This window comes from Chelonoidis abingdonii, chromosome 3 (genome assembly GCF_003597395.2).
Source record: "Chelonoidis abingdonii isolate Lonesome George chromosome 3, CheloAbing_2.0, whole genome shotgun sequence".
Lineage (NCBI taxonomy): Eukaryota > Metazoa > Chordata > Testudines > Testudinidae > Chelonoidis > Chelonoidis abingdonii.
The window spans coordinates 71,435,654-71,455,069 of NC_133771.1; the positions used below are offsets into that span (position 1 = coordinate 71,435,654).

At 42.3% G+C, this 19,416-nt stretch overlaps 1 protein-coding gene across 4 annotated transcripts in view; it reads left to right on the forward strand.

Annotated features, from left to right (window-relative positions):
- PM20D2 (peptidase M20 domain containing 2) overlaps positions 1–19,416 on the forward strand; it is a 217,763-nt gene that overhangs the window by 28,338 nt on the left and 170,009 nt on the right. Inside the window, exons 7-8 of one of the 4 annotated variants that reach the window (XR_012655511.1) lie at positions 3,956–7,839; positions 7,957–9,643. The exons of 1 other annotated variant lie outside the window; for it this stretch is intronic. Coding sequence is in view for 2 of the 3 variants with exons in the window: in XM_032787725.2 (XP_032643616.1) it covers positions 3,956–4,155 (200 nt within the window). In the remaining variant the exon portion in view is untranslated. Of the gene's footprint in view, positions 1–843; positions 3,187–3,955; positions 9,644–19,416 lie in introns of those variants that run through there. 2 more of the 4 variants (XM_032787725.2, XM_032787728.2) reach the window with 2 other exon arrangements.

Sequence of the window (19,416 nt, forward strand, 5' to 3'; positions counted from 1 at the left end):
TAAATCAGGCTGGAAGCTCTGGTTTTTGACTCACTCTATGTTAGCAGCATTGCTGCCTAGCCATGCCAGTCATTTGTCAAACCATAACTTACACTTCCTCGAGTGCTGGTCCCTATGTGTATTCCACACCTGGGCATGCATGCATACCCCGAGACCAGGAGAATCTTGCAAACAGCCTCCGTTGGTCCACACCTTTGCCCTAATTCTCCTCTTGCTCTGCGCCAAGAATATAAGGGGAAGTGTGGACCAACTGCCTCTTAGTTCCTTCTTCCTGCTGCATGGCCTGAGTCAGAATCCTCCAGTGTCCAGAGGTATTTTTGCATCAAGTTTGTCTTCATCTTTGTAAATATAATTGAATATAGTTCCTTAGTGATTTTCTTAGTTGGTTTTTTTTGTATAGTTAGTGTAGCTTATTTTACTCATCCCAATGACCTTATTTTGTCTCCCCTTTCAGGAGTAGGACTCTGCTAGGAATTTTGGGATTTGAAAAAACTCCTGCCCCTGCCATGTCCCATTCAGTGATGACCACCAGTGCTCCCTTTACTGCCTTGGAGAGGCACATATTTCTGCCAAGTGCAGTATCTGTTGCTTGGTCCCACCCTGAGGGGAGAGTAGAGTTCTGACTGAGGAAGTACCTCATGGGGGGGAAGAAAACATGAGACCCCAGTCAGATCCAGGCCAGGGAGACTGCCTTCTCTGCATCATATGGAGACCTCAAGTAGTGCCCCTGTTTCAGGCTTCACACGGGTTTAAAAACAGGTCCCCCTCTAATCAAACGTCCAGGAGAAGGGATTTTTTTTTTCTTTTTTACTTCTTCCAAGTAGGGTGAGTCTTTGTTTGCAGGTCCCAAGAACTTTAGTCGGCCTAGGCCTTCCGACTATGAAGGGAAAGCACACAAGAGCAAAGCCAGTGCTGACTGCAATCTCTAATAAGTCAAAGGACCATCAACTACCAATGAAGAGCTCCAGACAGGACCCTCTCTCCACAGCCGTACCCAGGCAGTCCCAAAAGGACACACTGGATCTGTAATGGCACTGAATCTGGCAGAACGACAACCGGGACTCCTTGTACTACAGGAAGAACTGTGACATATGCTACCACAAAGGATATCTTAGTCTTCCTAGTCCTCCAATATCCTCTTCTTTCAAGCCTGGTTCTTCTGAATTACATATTTATCCCAGAAGAGGATGCGCCTGAAGAAGTCATTCCCTTATTTCTTCACAAGCTGGAATTTACTCCCACTGATACTGGCAGTACCATCATTGGAGTTAGATATGGCATTCTTATTGGCTGAATCCGATGCTTAAAATGAACATAACTTAAGGAAGTTAGCACAGACAGGGCTTCCAAGAGATCGTGGGTACCCAATGCCCTAGGGTCCACCCCAACCAACCTTTGACCCTTCAGATTGACCCTATTGGGAACCCTGGGACCCTTATGCACTATACCCGAGATCCATATGCTCTATCAGAGACTCTCACCATCTCTTTCCTTTTGGATGACAACAGCCAGCTCCACAGGATACGTGGAAGAGGAAGATTATGAATTAGATCCACCATGCGGTACCCCAAGTATATCATCTTCCTCACCGGATGAGACAATTGGCCCTTCTTCAGCCCCCTCGTGACCATAGGCAATAACAAGGGCTATTGCAAAGGGTGGCAGCAGAGCTTCAGATTTTTTTAAGGAAGTTCAAGATACTCAACCCAAGCTCTTGAGCATTCTGCAGCCCACCAGACCCAGTTGGGTAGCACTCCCAGCAAATGCCATTATGGAACCAGTTGGAGTGGTATGGCATTCACCCACAATGTGTACCTCTATTCCTAAAATGGCTGAGAAACACTACTTTGTGTCTGCAAAAGGAGCAGAAATCTTTAACTCGCCCTGATTCCAGACTCTCTAGTAGTACAAGCAGCTATGGAAAGATTTAAGGCAGCAACACGCCAGGGCTACTCCTTCCGATAAGGGAGCTAAACATCTTAACCTTCTGGGGAGGAAGGTATTGACATCCACCAGCCTTCTATTCAGAATTCCTAACTACTAGACCCTGTTAGCGAAATATGATTTTATGAACTATTCAGTTACTAGATTTCAAAGATGAAACTCCCCAGGACAGGGCTCAATTCCCAAGCCCTTTGTTGAGGAAGGTAGACGTGTCTGTAACCTCTCATTCTGCAGTGGGTGCAGCCGATACCACATCAAAATCTATGATGACTGCAATAGTAATGCAGTGGGAGTCATGGCTCCACTTTTTGGGGTTTCCCAGGGAGGTTCAAAACAGCACAGAGGACTTGTCCTATGAAACCAATCTCTTCAGTGAGAAGGACCATCACTTTACACTTATTTAAAAACAAAAAACAAAATCCTACACACTCCAGGTCAACCTTCTCTTCCCTGGGCACCTGTATTCCAGCTTTGAAGAGGAATCACTGCAAACAATCATATATGCCAAGGGCTTTACCACAGCTTTTCTACCACCAGTGACCATACAAACCACCCTGCAAGTGACAAAAAGGTCCAGAGGCCAAGATAGGCAGGAAGCAAGGAAATAAAACTCCAAAACACTTAAAGCAGAGTTAAGATTAAATTGCATCGTTTATCTATATGCATTCCATCATGGCCCCTTCAAGCTTGTTATAAAAATGGAGTGGCAAAGAGGAGGGTGGAGCTGGTGGTGTGTGTGGCTGGATGCGCAGGGCTGGGAATGTGGGGGCAGAGCGCTTTACTGCATTTACTGTTAGATGTAGCTGTACTGAATGGTGGAGGGATTAGCTGGAGCAGGTTGGCACAGCTGTCACTGTGATATGCAGAATAGTGCATGTGTACCTTGAGGGATCAACTATGCCTCATTTAGTGCTGAGTTCTCTAGGCTGTGCTAGTAACAGTGACCAACGGTGGTTTTGTCATGGGGATTGTCAATATGGGGGGTTTGGCATATGTGACTCTGGGGCTTAGTGAAGGTAGTGTGTCAGAAGCAGTCCTCCGGGCAAGGGTGAAGAAGTGGTAATGTTTGTCACCCAAGCTAAAACTGAGTTTTGCTTTAACCAAAATGTCCTACAGTTGTCATGTGTTCTGGTTCCAACCCATTCTGGAGAGAGAGAGAGAGAGTGTGTGTGTGTGTGTGTTGGGATGTCACTTGAGGACAGCAGAGATAAAGGTGCATTGCAGTGGTGGTATGTACTGTAAATTTTTAAGTATCAGAGGGGTAGCCGTGTTAGTCTGAATCTGTAAAAGCAGCAGAGAATCCTGTGGCACCTTATAGACTAACAGACATTTTGGATCATGNGAGAATCCTGTGGCACCTTATAGACTAACAGACATTTTGGATCATGAGCTTTCGTGGGTGAATACCCACTTCGTCAGATGAATGCATTCACCCACGAATGCATTCATCTGACGAAGTGGGTTTTCACCCACGAAAGCTCATGATCCAAAACGTCTGTTAGTCTATAAGGTGCCACAGGATTCTCTGCTGCTTTTGTAAATTTTTATTTTCTGCTTTTCAGGTTTAAGGTTCGCCACTTCACATTCTAGAAGAGTGGACGGCACCACTGGGCAGCCTTACCTCCTTTAATGAAGTGTTTGGGCATTTATTTTTAAAGCTATGTTCTCTCTGCTTTATTGTAGATCTTATCATAAACCCACTCCAGTCCCTTCTGCCTAGCTTCCTGTTACAGGTTTAGAAAAAAATACACATACTGACAGGTTTATATGGCACTGGAAAATAGACGGGATCCTTCAGTTGTTCATTTCCAGGCATTTTACGTTTGTATTTTTCTACAAATAGGACTTTCTGTAAAACAAGTAATATTGGTTTTAGTTAGATGTCACCAAGACTTAGACTTAAAAGGTTGTTCTATTTCCAATAATATTAATTTATTTGAATGCCCTGCTGTTATACAGATTTTTGGTGACTAGATTTTTAACCTGAAGTGGTGTTTTGGTTTTACCACAGGGTCTCAAGAAGCACAGTTCTACACTCTACGTGCAGCAAAAGCTTTGGCAATGACTGCACTAGATGTTATCTTCAAGCCAGATCTGTTGGAAAAAGTCAGAGAAGACTTCAGACAAACGACTCTAAAAGAGAAAGGCCACTTAAATGTAACAGAACAGGGCAAAGAATCTGGCACAGCAGCAGCATGTGCAACACGTTAAACAAAACTAAAACCTAAGTACTTCCACGTTAATGGAATAAATGTTCTACTTGAATTCTAAAGGAGGCAGGACAGGTTTCTTAGCAAGAGGAAAGTTGACTTTCTTCTTTATTTTTTATTTTTTTTTAGGGATATTGAGAAACCAAATGGTCTCATTACTTTCAAAAAAAAATTCGTGTTAAAAATAACCATGTAATTGTAATTTTGCATGCTATAAAATGATACATGCTTTTTGAATCTATTTGGGTGGTTGATCCACAGTGACAGACAATTGGTTGAATGCTTTTGCACAGTAATTCAGTCTACAGCTACAGCATCCACATTTCAGGGTAAGATGGCAGAACCATATAGAAAAGCTCACCTATTAAAAATATCCTAAATACGTTGAGCTGTTATGGTAAACCTTTTGTGGGGAAGGACTGGAGGAGCCGTGTGTTTAAATCTGTACAAGATTTAGAACAACCCCACCCCCTAGCTAAAGTACAAACTTTCAGGGGAAAGTAACATACCAGAGAGGGTAAATCTGTACACTTGAGCCAAAATAAGGTGCCTAAAATAAAATTCTAAGTACTTATGTAGGTGTCTAAATTGGTAGCCTTATTTTTCAGTGGTGCTGAGCTCCTAGAATCTCCCATGGAACTTAATTGGAACTGCATGCTTCCAAAAATCAGGGCTTGCTCATAAGGAGTTCAACTTAGGTCTTGTCTGCAGGAGAAAGCTACACCTGTTTAAAGGTGTCCATTTTTTTTTAAAAGCCAGTTCAGTTAAACTAGTACAAAAGACTTCATAGACACTCCTTATATTTTGATTTAACTTAAGTTTAATAATCTGTTTAAGATAAACCAGAATAAGTGTCCACACACAATTTTGCTTAAGTTGGTTTAAAAACAGCTTAAATTAAAACCAGTGCAATTTTCTCAAACCCAGCATCAAATCTATTTTTTTAAAAATTTGTATTTGTTTATTTATTTTAATTCTTAGCCCTGGTGCTTTGTCATACAGAAATAGGCTCCCCAGCTCTCATTCCTGTCAATTTCCAAATCATGTGTTATTGAAAGACTAGAATTCAACACTAACGTAACCAAGCAAAGAGAACATCTGTGCAAAATGGAATGTAATTAGTATTCTTTCAGATATGTCTGACATAGAGATTTTTTTCCTAATGTTGATGGACAATGGAGTAAATTATATACACCTGCTCTTATATTTCCCCATGTACTTAGTTTCTCTAGTAAATCATAGAACAGTGTTTGTTCAGGTCTTTCTGGAAAACATTATACAAAGTTAAATCACAGAACTTTTTTATTCAAAATGCTGCATGTAAGTGTTGATAATACTAACTGGAAGCTAAGTCCCATACAGTTGCATAACAAATGAACATTTTCATAATCATCTTGTTTAAAAGTTACTTAGATAATAAATCTACCATTTTTTCTTCCTAGAGAAACTTCAATATCTCTGCTGATGTTACACCAGGGATTGGCAACCTTTGGCACGCGGCTTTCCAGGGTAAGCACCCTGGTGGGCTGGGCCAGTTTGTTTACCTGCCGCGTCTGCGGGTTCGGCCAATTGTGGCTCCCACTGGCCACGGTTGCTGCTCCAGGCCAATGGGGGCTGCGGGAAGTGGCATGGGCTGAAGGATGTGCCCGCCAGGGGGCTTACCCTGGCAGGCTGTGTGCCAGAGGCTACTGATCCCTGTGTTTCATTTTCTGGTTTACAGCACATGCATTCTTTTCCCTTTGATCTTTCAGAAATTACATTTTAGGCTACACTATAAAACAGTGGGCCCTGGATTTCTTCAGAGCTTTATAGAAAATGTTGTATCCCAGTATTTATCCAAACACTTCAGTCACTGTCATCAATAGTCCATGCATGGATCCTTTTAGCTAACAGTATTTGTCCTTGGGTTAATAGGAGACTGATTCTTCATCTTATAGCCAATTAAGATCTTGCCTATATCCAAAGTTTTACAGGCTTTGGTTCAGCAGATAAAAATATTGGTTTCCCTGAAGTTCTTCAAGCATCTGTAAGCCCCACTGTGTCAGATGAGGATGTACAAACTCTCATCTCACGGCATTCCCTTTGTTCTGACTGTGAGAATCCCAACCCAAACTAGCTAAAAGCTAAACATAAATGTCTATATTGTCTGTAGCCTTTAGAAATGACAATGCTGCTCTCCCACTTGGTCCATAAAATGCACCCTGCTGGGACCATATGTTGTTCTAACTGGAGGTTTCCTTAATGAATAAAACTGAAATCACTCTCCTGTTTCAAAATTGTTTAAAGTATTGGAGAGGCAGCCCTGACAGCAGATTTATCTTGTCTTGCACTGATCAACTGGAAAGGCCCAAGGTTCAAGGGACAAAATACTGTAAATCTAGGACTTCCTTGAACCTTGGGCCTTTCCAGTTGATCAGCACAAGACCAAAGGGAAAATCTTCATGCTTTATTGGCCTTCATGGATCGTTTTGGGTTTTTTGGTGGTATCTCCTTTAGAAATAGTTGTACGTTGTCACTGAGGTATATATGAGAAAGTGAGTGGAGGTAATATCTTTTATTCGACCAACTTTTGTTGGTGAGAGAGACAAGCTTTTGAGCTTACACAGAGCTCTTCTTCAGGTCTGAGAGAGCTCTTGGTATGCTTGAAAGCTTGTCTCTCTCACCAGTAGAAGTTGGTACAGTAAAAGATATTACCTCACCAACCTTGTCTCTCTAAGGGTATGTCTACACTACAGGATTATTCCAATTTTACAGAAACCAGTTTTTGGAAACATTAAAGTCAAGTGCACGCGGCCACACTAAGCACGTTAATTCGGCGGTGTGTGTCCATGTACCGAGGCTAGCGTCGATTTCTGGAGTGTTGCACTGTGGGTAGCTGTCCCATAGCTATCCCATAGTTCCCGCAGTCTCCCCCGCCCACTGGAATTCTGGGTTGAGATCCCGATGCATGATGGGGCAAAAACAGTGTCGCAGGTGATTCTGGGTAAATGTTGTCACTCAATCCTCCCTCCGTGAAAGCAATGGCAGACAATCATTTCGCGCTCTTTTCCCTGTATTGCCCGGGCAGACGCCATAGCATGGCAACCATGGAGCCCGTTCAGCCTCTTTTTACCAGCTGAAGCACAGAATTAAATCCTTGTAAGAACTAGAAGTTTATCTGTTCTACCTTCTCTACAGTAGGTTAAGTTCAAACAAGTGCTGGTACCCTTTGCAGTTCTAAGCCTTTTTTGTTCTGCAGAGCTGTCAGCGCTACTTGAACCTGTAACTTGACCTCATATTTCTAATTTAGTGTGATATGTAAGGAACTAGTTTTCTTTCAGCATTTAGTTCACGCAGATTGATGTTCATTTCCTACTTGTATGCATCCTATTTTCTGCAGCAATAATAAACCAATTTTGAAAGAATTAATGGACTTCAGGGCAAGTTAAGTGTAGGCCTGTTTATTAATCTGTGCACACTGTATCCTGACGTGATGCTAATGCACAAATGTAGTAATAACACTTACCTCTAAGCCATCTGCAGAAATTATTCTGAGAACTTTACATCTGAGCCCCCACATTGCAATACTGCGTTTTGATGCTTCCTGGCATTTTGCATTATGATATAGCATCCGTATTGGATGACAATGTTTAATTGACATAACATTGCAAACCTTACAAGGCCATTTCAAGATGTGATGATGTGAGTAAAGCGCCTCATCCCATTCATTGGATAAGAGCTTTGGCATTAACTCAGGCTTTGTGGATTGCAATGTTCTTGTGATTTTTCTAGGCACCTCAAAGTGGGGCATTGCAATGCTCAGAGTCACAGCATCTAACTCCAGTGCAATATCTTTCCTTTCCCCTCTCCTGGCAGTTCCTTTGGAAGTGGCATAGGTGAGGAATATTTCTCCTTCCTCCTCCTCATACTGCGTTTATACACATCTGTTTCTCCTCTATTTGGGATGTGTGAGGCAAGGAGAATTGTGTTCAGTTATACAATGTGAAGGTTAATTATAGGCCAGTGCCTAAATTTTTGGAAAATTTTACCTGCCAGGTGGGTGCTCTAAGCTACAGAGTTAATTCTCTTGCTGCCCCAATGAGTGTGCCACTGTGGATAAATGTTTAAATACTCATTGGGCCAGCCAGAGAAAGACTCTAGCCTGGAGCTAGACCCAGGGTCCAGTCCTCCTGGTCCAATCACTCTTTATTATACATAGCAGAACAGCTTCAACAGGAGAGACTAAAGGAGCCCCCTCCCTTCACCCATAAGACTATCTCATAACTCAGTGGTTAGAGTACACTCCTGAGAAGTGGGAAACAACTGTTCAAATCCTCTCTTGTCCATTAAGTATGCATGGAGAGGAATTGAACCTGGGTTTCCCATATCCTAGGTGAGTGCAGTAGATGAGAAGTTATAAAGTGGGCTGCTCCTCTTCCAGTTACTTTTATGTGGAATGAGGCAGGTGCCTAACTCATTCCTACAAGAAATGCCTTAGACACTTAAGCTATCTAACTCCAAAAGAAGGGTTCTTTTTCATGGATCACTTAGAGATAGGCAGGCTCAACACACAACCCTCTCTCTGGCATTTTCCATTGGCTAGCATAAGTGGCTCCCCACCTAGCCTGCTGACTTCCGTGGGTTGCATTCTAAAGCGCCTCATCCCATTCATTGGATAAGAGCTTTGGCATTAACTCAGGCTTTGTGGATTGCAATGTTCTTGTGATTTTTCTAGGCACCTCAAAGTGAGGCATTGCAATGCTGAGAGTCACAGCATCTAAGTCCCTTTGTGGATCTGGGCTTAAGTGACCTGGGAGCACAAGTCCAATTGACTTTCGATTACCTGTGCTCCTGAATCATGTTGCCATTTTTGAAAACCCCATGTGGTGTGTCTTTCTAGGTTTTTATTGCTATAACAGCTTCCTCTTTCCCCCAGTTCTCTGTTTACAGTTTATTCAAAGTACCCTCAGTTTTGAAAAATACTGGAACATCTTCGGCATAAATATTCAATTGTACCAATTATTCAAAATGCATTACTAGCTGTAACTATTTACTTGAAGTTGAATAAATGTGACACCTAAGTGCAGCATATTTAAATTAAGGTTGCAGGATCCATATAAAACTCTTTGTGATGAATTTATACCTCTTCATGTCTAATAACCTGCAGTGCTCTGATAAATATCCATCCTAGAACTTGAGCAAAAGATGTGCCTAGAAAGCAAAAGCAGCCTATGAAACACCTCTGTAGAGAAGGCCTCCTTTCATGAAGCTGTTTTTGAGGAAGAGAGAACTTGTACGTTACAAAACAGGTACTTCAGCTGGTTATAAGGGTAGGGTATCCTTTCATCAAAGCTTATTGTATATCAGGTATGCTTTTTACTTATGTTTTCTAGTAAATCATTGCTGTTCTGCTATCACTGTTGCTTTTGATTGTGCAATAAGCTTTTGGTGATGTGCAGTGTATTCAGTACACGTTAAATCTTAAGTAAAAATAAACTGTGTTTAGTGGCTATGGTGGTTTGAGTACTTATTGTTTTGGTTTAATAACTCAGAATAAAGAACAAAGGTGGCAGATGAATGTTGTTTAAAATAGTCTTGTACTGTTCTCATACTGGCCAAGTCTGTTGGAATACTTGACGGGCTAAGTGCTACTGTGCATTTGCTGACTGAGTTTTGGAAGGTAACTGATGTACACCTCCGTTCTGTAACACACATTTTGTGTGTGTGTGTGGGGGGGGTGGGATAGAGAAAAGGACAAACCACATCTATTTTAAACAAGCACTTGCAATGTATGCCTAGCAGCATTTTGTGCCACCATGTGAAATACAGGTTTTCATTATGATATCTCTTGCTTTTTTGAACTAGGATCATGTTTTATCTGTAGATATGATCCAGATAGATCATATGTTTGGCCTGTGGACTGGCTCTGGCCTTCTAGGCTCTCTTTCAGGTCATCATTCTTCAGTGATCCATAGCTGCCTGCCTTGCAGATAGCTCAACAGGGCTCAACTTGTCTCCGTTCTCTCACCTCGCAAGTGAGCTATGGGATATTCTGATGTGGGCCTCTCTCATTCTCTCCTGATGAAGCTGTTCCACTGAGGATAAATAATTGAGTCATTGGGGCAGGGGGACTGGACTCGTTGCCACTTCCCAGATGGATGCTCTAACCACCAGGATACAGAGTCATTCTCTCTCTGGTCCTATGACTTTTAGGGCTTGTTCTACGCTACAGGCTGGATTGACGGGCAGCAGTCGATTCAGCGGGGGTTGATTTATTGCATCTAGTCTAGATGCGATAAGTTGACTGAGCGCTCTCCCGTCGACTCCGGTACTCCACCAGGGTGAGAGGTGCAGGCAGAGTCGACGGGAGTGTCAGCCATCGACTTACTGCAGTAAGTAGATCTAAGTACATTGACTTCAGCTACATTATTTACATAGCTGAAGTTGCGTAATTTAGATCGATTTCCTCCTCTCCCCCCCTCCCCTGTAGACGAGGCCTTCAGTATTTATCCACCGTGGATAGACAGCCCAGACTTGGGCATCTGTATGCAAGAGAGGCTTAAGAGGACCCATCCTTCTTGTCAGTATCTCCCAATGACACTCTTAGGCAGCTCCCCACCTAGCGTTTTGACTTTTGTGAATCATGTTCTAAGGTCCCTCTCTCTCCCTATTCATTGTATAGGGATGTCCGTGCCAAACTCAGGCTTTGTGGCTTATATTGGTGGTGTGATTTTCTAGGCACCTAAAAGTTAGGTGATACAACATTCAGCATCACAGTACGTAGGGTCTTTTGTAGATCTGGGGCTCTGCCCAGAATAGAGGCTCATGAGCACTCCGTTCCCCACACAGCTTTACCATCATGGGATGCCGAGAGAAATCCTTTCCTGTGTTCAAAATACTCTTGGGTGTACTGAGTAAAGCCCCATGAGAAGGTATTAGGTCTCTCCTAAAGCACTCAAATGGCTGCTAGACAGCCTGGGGGAGCAGGCAGGCATTCCCACAAACAGGATATTTGTCCCCCCTACCTGTCCTTGGTTGAGTGATCCTTAGAATAAACAGTTTGCTACCTCACTGCATATAAAGTGCCTGGGGAAGTACCATAATTCATCAACCTTCTCTCCCTGCCCACGCCAAAATACATTGAACCCTGCATGAATCATTGTCTTGTCCCTCAAACAAAATAATATAGAGTTTCCTCTGAGTACTTCACAAGACCTGGGGATGTTAAACTAAGATTTTATATAAAAACAAAGATACTCCATATGCTTAGGAACCTAAGGTTGGTGTAGTAGTAGCTCCACCCGTGAAACAGTCACACTTTCTGAAGGCAACTTCCTTCCAAAAGATTCCAGAGACCAGAAGAGTGAGGACACATTACACAGCAATTTCAAATCCTTGACTGTAGCAATTTAGAAGACAAGTATTCCTGATTTAGTAAGGAAAGCCTATTTGGTGGCAAACAAGTGGCTTGTCTAAGGATACAATCCTTACTGTTAGTGTGAGAGATTGTGGGTTTGCCGTCTGATCAAAATTTTGCAGTGGTGCATAAAATATTCTTCCTTGACAATTTTCCTGTGTCTTTGTGTGATTTGTGACAAGTGCGATGTCTACAAGAAGACATTGCTACACCCATTTATAGCAATAAACCATCCCAAACATCTAACCTGTAGATCCGAATTTACAAATGAAAGGCTTTCTAAGGAAACATTTAAAGAAATTAATATCTGAGAATGCAGAGAGGCCTCCTTCCTGACTATCAAATCCAGTATTGCAATCCTTGCTACTTACATAAATGGTATTCAATAAAAGACTGTTCCCCCTAGCAGAAGGAAAAATCTAGAAGAGAGGGTCCCAAAGAAGATTTCAATACCTTTTCTTCCTAAACCAATTAAATCCTCACCATGACGATAGACAAGTGAGCATTTATGTGGAACAGCTAACAATTCCTGTACAACACTTCCCTTTGACTTACCCCTAGTCATCACAGCAAGGCTCAGGTTGCAAGCTATGCATTCACTGACAACATCCTAATCTGGGTCTTGCCCAGCGAAACAGATCAACTCATCACTTGACACCTGTTGGAAAGAATGTATACCTGCTGAATGCCAAACCAATTTTCACTCTAGACCTTGCATAGTCATGCAAGAATGTATACCTGCCAGTTGTTGAATGTCAAACACTCTATGCAGAGACCTGCTCTTCCCAGGGTTCAAAATAGGCGTGGTTCTAGTCATATCTGTACTACTGTAGTAAAGGTTATAAAAGACCCCATACTGCATTTTATCAGTTGTTTCCCGGCAGTGGCCAGCCATAACCAATTATCTCCATCAGCTAGGATTGCTGGTGCCAGACACTGGTATCATCGCCTTAGTAAGATTTTACGAAACAGGTCTCCAGACATTCCTTGTGAGGACATGGAACACTGCCACTACTGGGCACAATGCAAAATTGGGTGGCATTCCCATGTCGTGTCTGAAGGTAGGGAGTAGATAAGTACAAACATGCTGAATGCCAAACCAATTTTCACTCTAGACCTTGCATAGTCATTCTGGAAGCAAGCCTTGCAGGCTGGGGAGCATACCACGAAGATTTATGGTCCCTCACATAGGAAAAAAGGAAGTAACTAGTTCTCTCAAGATCACACCTTGTATTGTACATATTTCCAAAGTTGGAGTTCGCATCCTTTTAGTTCACTTCAGTAGCTCTATCAGTGGTATGCCTGGGGGTGGAGAGGAAAATGGGAGCGACCTAGCCGGTTTTCCAGGTGAAAGAGGAGTGATTTTGTGACTCTGAGTGAGTTGTTTATTGTATGATTGCTTGCTAGCCGTGTGCCTGCTTGACTGAAATTTATAATGTGGTCTGTTTTGGGGACTGTGTCCTGAGCCTACTGGCCTGCTAGGCAAGGCTGAGAACTCCCTACTGAGGCACTAGTCTGCCATCCTATGATCCCTAATCCCTTTAAGATGCTTTGACAAGGGGACAGGGCTAACTCAGAGAACAGAGGTTTAAAAAACCAGTTCCTAAGCAACCCCTCTCCAAAGAACAAACAAAACCCAGCAAGTGTAAAAATAATGGAGACAGAAATCCAGCAGCAGAGTGGGACTGAATGCAGCATGTACAATTACCTGCCCTGTGTGCAGATGGCGTAGATGTGCATTCAGTGCAAGCAGCTTATGGCCCTCAGAGACCTCACACTGAGGATACCCTTCTAGAGGAGAGGATCCCTATTATTAGGAAGAGACAGGTAATAGTAATGGGTGATTCAGTTATTAGAAATATAAATAGTTGTTTGTGATAACTGGGATAACTGCATGGTGAAACAGTTTCAGATCTCTCAAGACCTGTAAATTGATGCATGAGCAGTGCTGGAGAGGAGCCAGGGGTCTTCCTTCTGGCCAGGTTACTACAGTTTGCCCCTTCCAGGGTAACAAAGATCCACTGGACAAACAGGCAGTGTTCTGATCAACCACGACTGTGCCACTTCCCCAGCAGCTGGTAGGGAAACTCAGGCCTGCCCACTAGTCCAGGCTCCAGCCCAGGGACCCTATGTCTAGTAACCAATTACTTGCTTAATACAAAAACCTTAGCTTTGTTAAGTCCCTTAACTCTGTACTTGCTGCTCTTTGGAAAGTAGAATGGTTCTGTGACCTGCAACGTGAGGAGGTCAGACTAGATGATCTCGATGGTCCCTTCTGGCCTCAAAATCTATGGGTCTGTGTACTAAGCTACAACCTACCTGGCCTTGAAATTCAGTGTATTAATTGCTTTTATGTATTGTTTGCAACAGGTTTAATTCTGATAAATGGCAGAATCTCTGCTACATGCTGCCCCCACGGCAGGTGTACAGTCTGTGTTCTAACCTTGTTTGGTCTTCACTCATCCGTGCACACTCAGTGCTGCCATGTGGGAGAGTATGAGAAAAGTGAGCCTTAGGGACCTGCTTGCTCCTCAGACCTAAGCAAGATTTTAGATCTGTTCAGTGCAGACTTAGCCACTACTCTCAGACATGAGGCAGGTGTGAGAGGAAGTATACTGGGACTTGGGTTGTTATGGGGTGATTTTTTTTTGCTGGAGAAGGGAAATAAGGAGTCAGTGTCTTTTCAGCCTGCTTCCAGTTATTTTATCTGTTTCTCTGACTGGTGTTGCCTCTAGCTACTTCATCCCTGCTGTTCCACCCAAGTAATAATTTAGCATGCAGTAGCAGCGCCCATCTTGCTGAAAAGTGACAGTTTGTGGCACTGAAAGCATGGCGGCCTGATGTAAGAGATTTTTATTAATTATGTAGCTAGACTGAGGCCTTCACTTTCTCCTGGGCTGTTAATCCAGAAATGTTAACAAGCACAAAAATTACAAGTGAGCAAGGATCTGTCAAAGCTTCTGCCCACACAACCTGCCAGTGCATTTCAACCCAGATGTAGTGAGACCACTATGAATACGTAAATACACACACATCCAGTTTTCTTTTAATCTGTAGCAGGAGGGCAGGCAAGGATCTAGGCAGATGCTATACAGTGAAATAAACAAAATAGCTTAAGGGAAAACACCATTTTTCTTACTTTAATAGCCTTACTGAGTGTTAGAAGAAAATGGCAACCATCTCTACCAGGGCCTGACCTTGTGAGGTGCTCAGCACATTTTTAGATGAAACCTAGTGCTTAGTCTGAGATTACTGAGCATCCTTGACTCCCATTAAAACCAATGAATGGGAGGATATTTAGCATATTGCAGCACTGAGCATCTGGTAAATCATCAGGAAGTTGGGCTGAAATCGCTTCTCGGCCAGGTGGCTGAGGGGTGAAAACATTATCTAATGTTCTTCTAAACAGTGGGAATGAGGATTAGGACACTGTGATGGGGCGCCACTCACCACATTGGTGACTCCTGAGGATATCTCAGTTCTAGAGTTTAGCCACTTCTCCAATGGTGACAGCAGTCAACTGTCTAGCCACTTTCCCATTGGCTACAGCACCATTCTCATCCTCACTTCAGGGCCTCAGCCTGCCAGTCCTAGCAATCAGCCAGCCAAGAGCTCCCGCTCCCTCCTCTGTTCCTGACCAGCACTGCTGTGTCTAGGGGCTAACTTTCCTCCACCAGCCAGGCTGCTCCCCTTGAGCTCCAGGGAGTAACCGACCTGGCTCTGCCCTGCAGCTCTTTTTATATGGGCCTGAATGGCCATTCCTTGCAGTCTTTCTCTAATTGGCTGCTTCCTGTGCAGCTTCTCTAGGGTCTATTAACCATTTCCCTGCCAGTGTGGGGCAGACACCCTATCACAGACACCTAGACAATCTAGGATGGAAGCTTAATACAGGCGCGGCTCCAGGCACCAGCACGCCAAGCGAGTGCTTGGGGCAGCAAGCCACGGGGGGCGCTCTGCCAGTCGCCTCAAGGGTAGCAGGCAGGCTGCCTTCTGTGGCATGCCTGCAGAGGGTCCAATGGTCCTGCGGCTTTGGCGGACCTCCGCAGGCTGCCGCCGAATTTGCGGGACCGGGGACCTCCCGCAGGCAAGCCGCTGAAGGCAGCCTGCCTGCTGTGTTTGGGGCAGCAAAATGCCTAGAGTCGCCCCTGTTAATACATCTTCTCACTTATAATTTCAGTCCAGTCTTCTTATTACAGTCCTAGCTCTGATGTCCTAAGCCCTTTCAAACCACTAGTCTCAATAGAAATTAAGGGCATTCAGCACTGGCAGGATTAGGTCCTTGAGAAGAAAAGATACTATGGATATTAATAAATTCATGGAGATACAGTTTTAGAATTTTGAGGAGAAAACACACAATGCTGGACATATGCAAAGTTTTATTATGAGTTTGAGTTTTCCCAGAAATAAATTAAAAAACAAACAACTAGTAACCATTATGAAAATGAATGATCTTATGCAAAAATGTACACTGGAAGGTTGAAAACCAAAAAGCAACTTTTTTTTTCTTTTTTATGATTATGAGTCTTAAAATCAAGCACTGGCTTTATATAACATAGCCTGTTCTCATGGAAAAGATATATTTATATACAATACAACCAAAAAGGCACTAGAGCTGAAAATATAGCCGTATAAATAAAGTAGCAATGTAAATTCAGATTTGCGATTTGGACAATTTAATTGGAAAGATCCATGATAGGTGAGATTTTCAAAGGCACAAAAGGCAGTTAGGCATCCTATGAAAATCAGTGTGAGTTGGGTACCTAACTCATTTGTATCCTTGAAAGCCTCCCTCATTATTATGTGGTCAGAGGTCAAAGAATTTGTATATTACTATTTGGTGAGCTATTAAACCATTTAAGTAATGGTTCAACAAACAAACCAGGTACAGGTTATGTGTTTAAATAATTAACACAGCAAATATTTGAATTCTTTAGTGTAAGGTTTTGCAATCCTGCTTACAAAATGTCAACATTGTAACAATGGAAACAATTGTTCTTGATCACACTGAAGGGCCGAGCACCTTACTGTGCAAGTAATAACAATGAAATCTATGGGACTCTTCATGGAGTAAGATACTACAGTATTCTGGTCCTTAGCTTTTCAATTGTTCTCTCAAATGTAACATTTTTCCCTTTATTCAGTTCAAACTATGTCCTTGTAAGAAAGTAATTTCTTTATTATCTGGGAAAGTGCTTAAGAGTTAATAAGACAGCAAAACAATATATGTATGTGTATAATCTCATGTGGAATTTAAACAAAAATCACTGCTGACATACCAGATTTGTATCTGTTAGTGACTTTAACATTATATGATTTCTTTTCCTTATACTTGGATGCTGTGGCTCCATATACCAATGGAGTAGTGCTCCATTTATATTTTTTCAGTTCACGATTTCCTGAAACAGCAAAAATTGTGAACATTTTACAATAGTTATTTAATTTGCATATAAAAATAAACAAGTAACATTGTTGGAACAGTTTCTGTGTCTATAACTAATATAGTGCATAGAAGGTCAAAACCAATCAGGCCAAAACAGATTTCATTAAGGAAAAGGTCCATTGGTCATACAGCAATAGCACAGCTGCAATACGATCCTGATAGTGGCTACAAGTGCAAAAGACAGGAATGTTTTACAGAGTATGAGCACACACATAAACCTTTTCTTTTATAATTGTGGTTGGTTTATGTTTCAAGTCCTATTACCCATCCACATTTGCTCATCTACCTACATTTTTAAAGATAACAAATAACCAATTAACTGTAAGAAACCTTGAGTTATCATTTTTGTAAGGGCCACAGGTTTGATTGGGGGAAAAAAAAATTTTGGAGTCAAATATTATTATTTACCGAAGCTATTTAACAGACATAACTTTTTCTGCCTGAACATGCTGGTCATAGACTCACATACATGTAGGGCTAGAAGGGACTTCGAGAGGTCACCTTGTCCAGCCTATCTGCCTCCTTCTCCCCCTGGCAGGAACAAGTGTATCTAGACCAACCCTGACAGATATTTGGCAACTTTTTCTTACAACTTCTAAAGACAGGGACTCCATCACCACCTCCTTGGAAGTACTGGAGTACTTAACTATTCTTATAGTTAGAAAAATTTTCCCTAATATCTAACCTAAATCTCCCTTGCTGTACATTAAACCTTTTACTTCTTGTGCTATTTTCAGTGGACATGGAAAGCAGTTGATCACCGTCCTTTTTATAACACTCCTCAACATATTTGAAGACTGTTTTAAGTTTCCTCTTCAATATTCTTTTCTCAAGACTAAACATGCCCAGTTCTTTTAACATTTCCTCACAAGTCAGGTTTTCTAAGCCTTTTCTCATTTTTATTGCTCTCCTCTGGGCATTCTCCAATTTGTCCACAACTTTCATAAAGTGTGGGGCCCAGAATTGGACAGAAGACTCCAGCTGAGGTCTCACCAGTGCCAAGTGGAGTGGGACTGTTAACTCTCATGTTTCACATACTCTCCAGAATGATGATATCCTTTTTTGCAACTGCATCATATTGTTGGCTTATGTTCAGTTCTATAACTCCCAGATCCTTTTTTAACAGGACTATTTCCTCGCCAGCCATTCCCCATTTTGTATTTGTACATTTAATTTTTTCTTTCCTAAGTGTAGTACTGGTCACTTGTTTTTATTTTATCTTGTTGATTTCAGATCAATTCTCCAAGATCTGTTTGAATTCTAATCCTGTCATCCAAACTGCTTGCAACCCCTTCCAACTTAGTGTCTAGTCCATTAACAATGTAATTCATGAAAATGTTGAATAGTACCAGACCCTGGACAGACCCCTCAGGGACCTCACTAGATATGTCCTCCTAGTTTGACAATGAACAATTGACAACTACCCTTGAGTATAGTCTTTCAACCAGTTACACACTCATCACATAGTAGTTTCATCTACATTCCTAGTTTGCTTATGGGAATAACATGTGGCACTGTGTCAAAAGCCTTACTTAAATCAGGATACATTGCATCCACTGCTTCTCCTTTTCCATTAGGTCAGTAACCCAGTGAAAGATGGAAATTAGGTTGATTCGACGTTTCATTCATGTGTTGCAGAAACTCCGTCACGTGAATACCATGCTTAACTGAATTAGGGGGTGATCTAACTAGATTCTGAGTGCCCTCAACTCCCCTTGAATGCTTCTCCAATCCTGTCCTGTGAGGTGGTGAGCACCTTCAGTGTGCATCACAGGAGGAATTTGGATACTATGCAATAGGTAGTATGAAAACCTAGCTAGCTAGAGATGCTCAGTATCTCACTGGATTTGGCCCTTTATGATGGAAACCCTTTTGCAGGTAAGTTTCAGAGCATTAGTCTTAGTAACTTAGACATTGGCCCAGATATAAAAACCTTATGATTGCTTTGTTGTTTTTCCTTTTGAGACTCATCCTTTTCTGGTTGCAGAAATAACAGACTATTCCCACTGAAATCATTGCTCAGGGGAATTTACACAGTGGCTGAATTTGGCCCAGGTGTAACATTTTTCTTGGTATTTAGAATGCATGCTGCTTATCAGGAATGACAGGATATTGCAGTGCACATCTCTGAGGGAAGCTGTTCTTTTATCATTCTCTTTGTACGTCTGTTTCTCTGAAAAAGGAGAGTTTGTCACAATTTTTCTTTAACTGTCAGAAAGGCTTGTTGCTGGCACAAAGTGCCTGAGAGGGGCAACAGCAGGGGGGTCCGTCGCCCGGTGTGCACCATTCCAATAAACACACCAGGGTAGAGAAGCAAACCAAGTTTATTTGAGATCTCAAAGTGGTGCTGGGAGACTTGACATGCCTCAAATCCAGCACACCTAAAACAAGCAGTCTGTTCCTTTATATCCATGAGAACTTTTCTC